The sequence below is a fragment of the Hibiscus syriacus genome, unplaced genomic scaffold (assembly GCF_006381635.1).
Source record: "Hibiscus syriacus cultivar Baekdansim isolate YM2019G1 unplaced genomic scaffold, ASM638163v2 tig00111318_pilon, whole genome shotgun sequence".
NCBI lineage: Eukaryota > Viridiplantae > Streptophyta > Magnoliopsida > Malvales > Malvaceae > Hibiscus > Hibiscus syriacus.
This window is the reverse complement of record NW_024063058.1, coordinates 288,702-291,233: the sequence shown is the minus strand read 5'-3', so window position 1 is coordinate 291,233 and position 2,532 is coordinate 288,702. Positions and strand designations below refer to the sequence as shown.

The 2,532-nt window shown below is 36.8% G+C and overlaps 1 protein-coding gene across 1 annotated transcript; it reads left to right on the top strand.

Moving 5' to 3' along the window:
* Positions 1–1,003: 1,003 nt before the first annotated feature.
* On the top strand, positions 1,004–2,532 carry LOC120158494 (probable WRKY transcription factor 46). Its single transcript, XM_039169315.1, has 2 exons — positions 1,004–1,620; positions 1,877–2,532. The coding sequence occupies exons 1-2, from the start codon at positions 1,115–1,117 to the stop codon at positions 2,436–2,438; spliced, it is 1,068 nt and encodes a 355-aa protein (XP_039025246.1). The 5' UTR covers positions 1,004–1,114; the 3' UTR covers positions 2,439–2,532.

Here is a 2,532-nt window from a genome sequence, read left to right as displayed (position 1 = left end):
AGGGTGTATTTCCGTGTGATGGCAAAGGAAGTCAAAAATGTTTTTAAATCGGAACAAATCGCCGTGGATTTGGATTCAAGATTGAATCCCAAAGTATACGTGAGCCTCACATGAGTGGATCCATCCTTCAAACATCCTCGTAATCGAGGGGTTAAACGTGATGTAGCCATATATTTCCCTTTTACTATTATGGATAAATTACACGTTCAGTCGTCCAACTTTCAATGCTCTTATATTTTTAGTTACCAATTATAAAAAATAATTTGATATCTGAGCTTTTAAATTTCACTCGTTTAGGTTATTCGATTGTTAATTCTTTAACATTTTTGGTAAATTTAAGAAAAAAACCTTGAAACTTTCTTTTCCAACGATCGTGAATTTATTACCATAAAGTATTTTCATTCAAATCTAAGTGATAGAAAAAACAAGGAGGTCAAATATTGAAGATTGCAGTTTAGAGCAAGACAAGGTCAAATTTTTTCCAATTTCAAAGAGCACCAATCTGAGAAGAGGAAATAGGAGAGAAACGAGAACATTTTTTATACCAATTACATCACAAATGACGATCAGCGATGAAAGAGAAGAATGTCGTTCATAAGAAAAAAAAGAATGTTAAATTTTTAGGTTAATTTCTTAATTTCATAAAAACAATTCTGAAACACAATTATTTTGGTACTTCCGTTAATACTTAACATCCAAATGAACAAAACGAGTATAATTTGAAAGTTTAATTATTAAAAATCTGAAAAATAAATTATAATTGAATGATCAAAACATTAACATGTTAAAACTTGTATGATTAGCATGTAATTTACCCTAGTAATATAAGTGAGCAACAACGCGGAAGGAGAAGATTTTGAAGATTCTTTTTCATATATTTCTGACTTTCAACTCTCTTTTATTTCCTCTAGAAAACCAATCTTTCTCACTCCAAATTATGTTGTAGGTTCACTTGAATTGGTCAGCATCTCTCCCCCTTTTTATCCACACTCCACCCCTATGGTGACACTACAAATTCCCACCTCTTTCCACCTCTTTTCTTTCCAATCTCCTCCTCCTTTCCTGCCCTTCCTTTTTGTCTTACAAAACCCTCTTTTTTTGAACTCTCCTTTGCATGCATAGCTTCACTATCTTTTCATCCCTTCTTGTACCTAACCATCATTTGGACTTTGAGCTTCTTCTTTTTTTATGTTGTTTGCTTTTGGCTACAATGGATTGGGAGCTGAGGACTCTTTTGATTGAGCTAAAAGAGGGGAGAGAGGTGACTAATCAGCTCATGAACCATCTTCATCCTACTTCGTCTCACCAAACACGCCAACTCTTGCTCGACAAAATACTTTGTTCCTACGAGAAAGCTCTTTCCATTCTGAACTGGAACGGTTTCGATGTCGGAACTAAACCCGCGGTTAACGCGATCGAATCATGTCGTTCCATCGACCATAGCAGCCCCGGAAGCGAGGTCTCTGATAAAAGAGAGGTGTTCAAAAAGAGGAAAACGTCGTCTGGGTTGGCTGAGCAAGTTCGGGTTTGCTCCGGGGCGTCATTAGACAATCCTATTGACGATGGATACTGCTGGCGAAAATATGGGCAGAAAGCTATTCATGGATCAAATTTCCCTAGGTGAGAGAAACAATTTTTTTTACCCTTTTTCATAAAGATGAAAGGTTGCTGTGATTAGAGTTACAATAAAGGACCACAACCACAAAACACCGGTGCTTGTTTAATTATTCCCCACTTGAGTTTATGATATTGAAATATGACTGTAAAGTATCGAAAAAGACACATTACCAAGTTTGTTTTTTATCTGGTTGGAGCTTTGTCTAGTACAAGAATAATCCTAGTTTTCTAGTATTCAATTCTGCATGTTTTATTTCAGGGGATATTATCGATGCACTCATCGTCACTCACAAGGTTGTTTAGCCATTAAACAAGTTCAAAGATCAGACAATGACCCAACGAATTTCGAGGTTAAATATAAAGGGAGGCATACTTGTAACCAAGCCTCTCAGTTCGCCGGTACGTTTATACCGGTGCCGGTGGAGTCTAGAGAGAAAGGGAATCACTCTCGGAAAAGGCAGCATCAGCTTGATGAGAAATTAGAGGGCTTGGACAATAGGAATAGGAAGGATGTTTTCCCTTCATTTTCGTTCCCTTTTGAACCGGAAGCAGTTAAAAATGACTCGTTTATCGATGCCATAAGGGAAAACAGCGTCATGGGAAATCTTTCTCCGGTGTTTATATCGCCGGAGACTTCCGAATCCAATTATTTTTCGGTGTCACCATGCTGTATGGGCAGCTTTGAATCTGATCTTACAGATATAATCTCCGACCCGACTTCGGTTACTAACTCACCTTCCGAAGACTTGGATTTCTCATCACTTGATAAGTTAGAATTTGATCCAAACTTTCCATTTGATAACCCTGAATTCTTCTCTTAATCTTGTATTAGGAGAGTAATTTGTAACCTTCCATCCCTGTATAACTTTCTAAATCTTCAAATTTCAATGTCATAGTGATGTTTTGTTGATAAAA

Bases quoted from the DNA above. Each gene is read 5' to 3' on its own strand.
- LOC120158494 (XM_039169315.1), top strand. From the start codon at position 1,115: ATGCATAGCTTCACTATCTTTTCATCCCTTCTTGTACCTAACCATCAT. The intron at 1,621-1,876 runs GTGAGAGAAACA...GTTTTATTTCAG, and splicing joins CATGGATCAAATTTCCCTAG to GGGATATTATCGATGCACTC.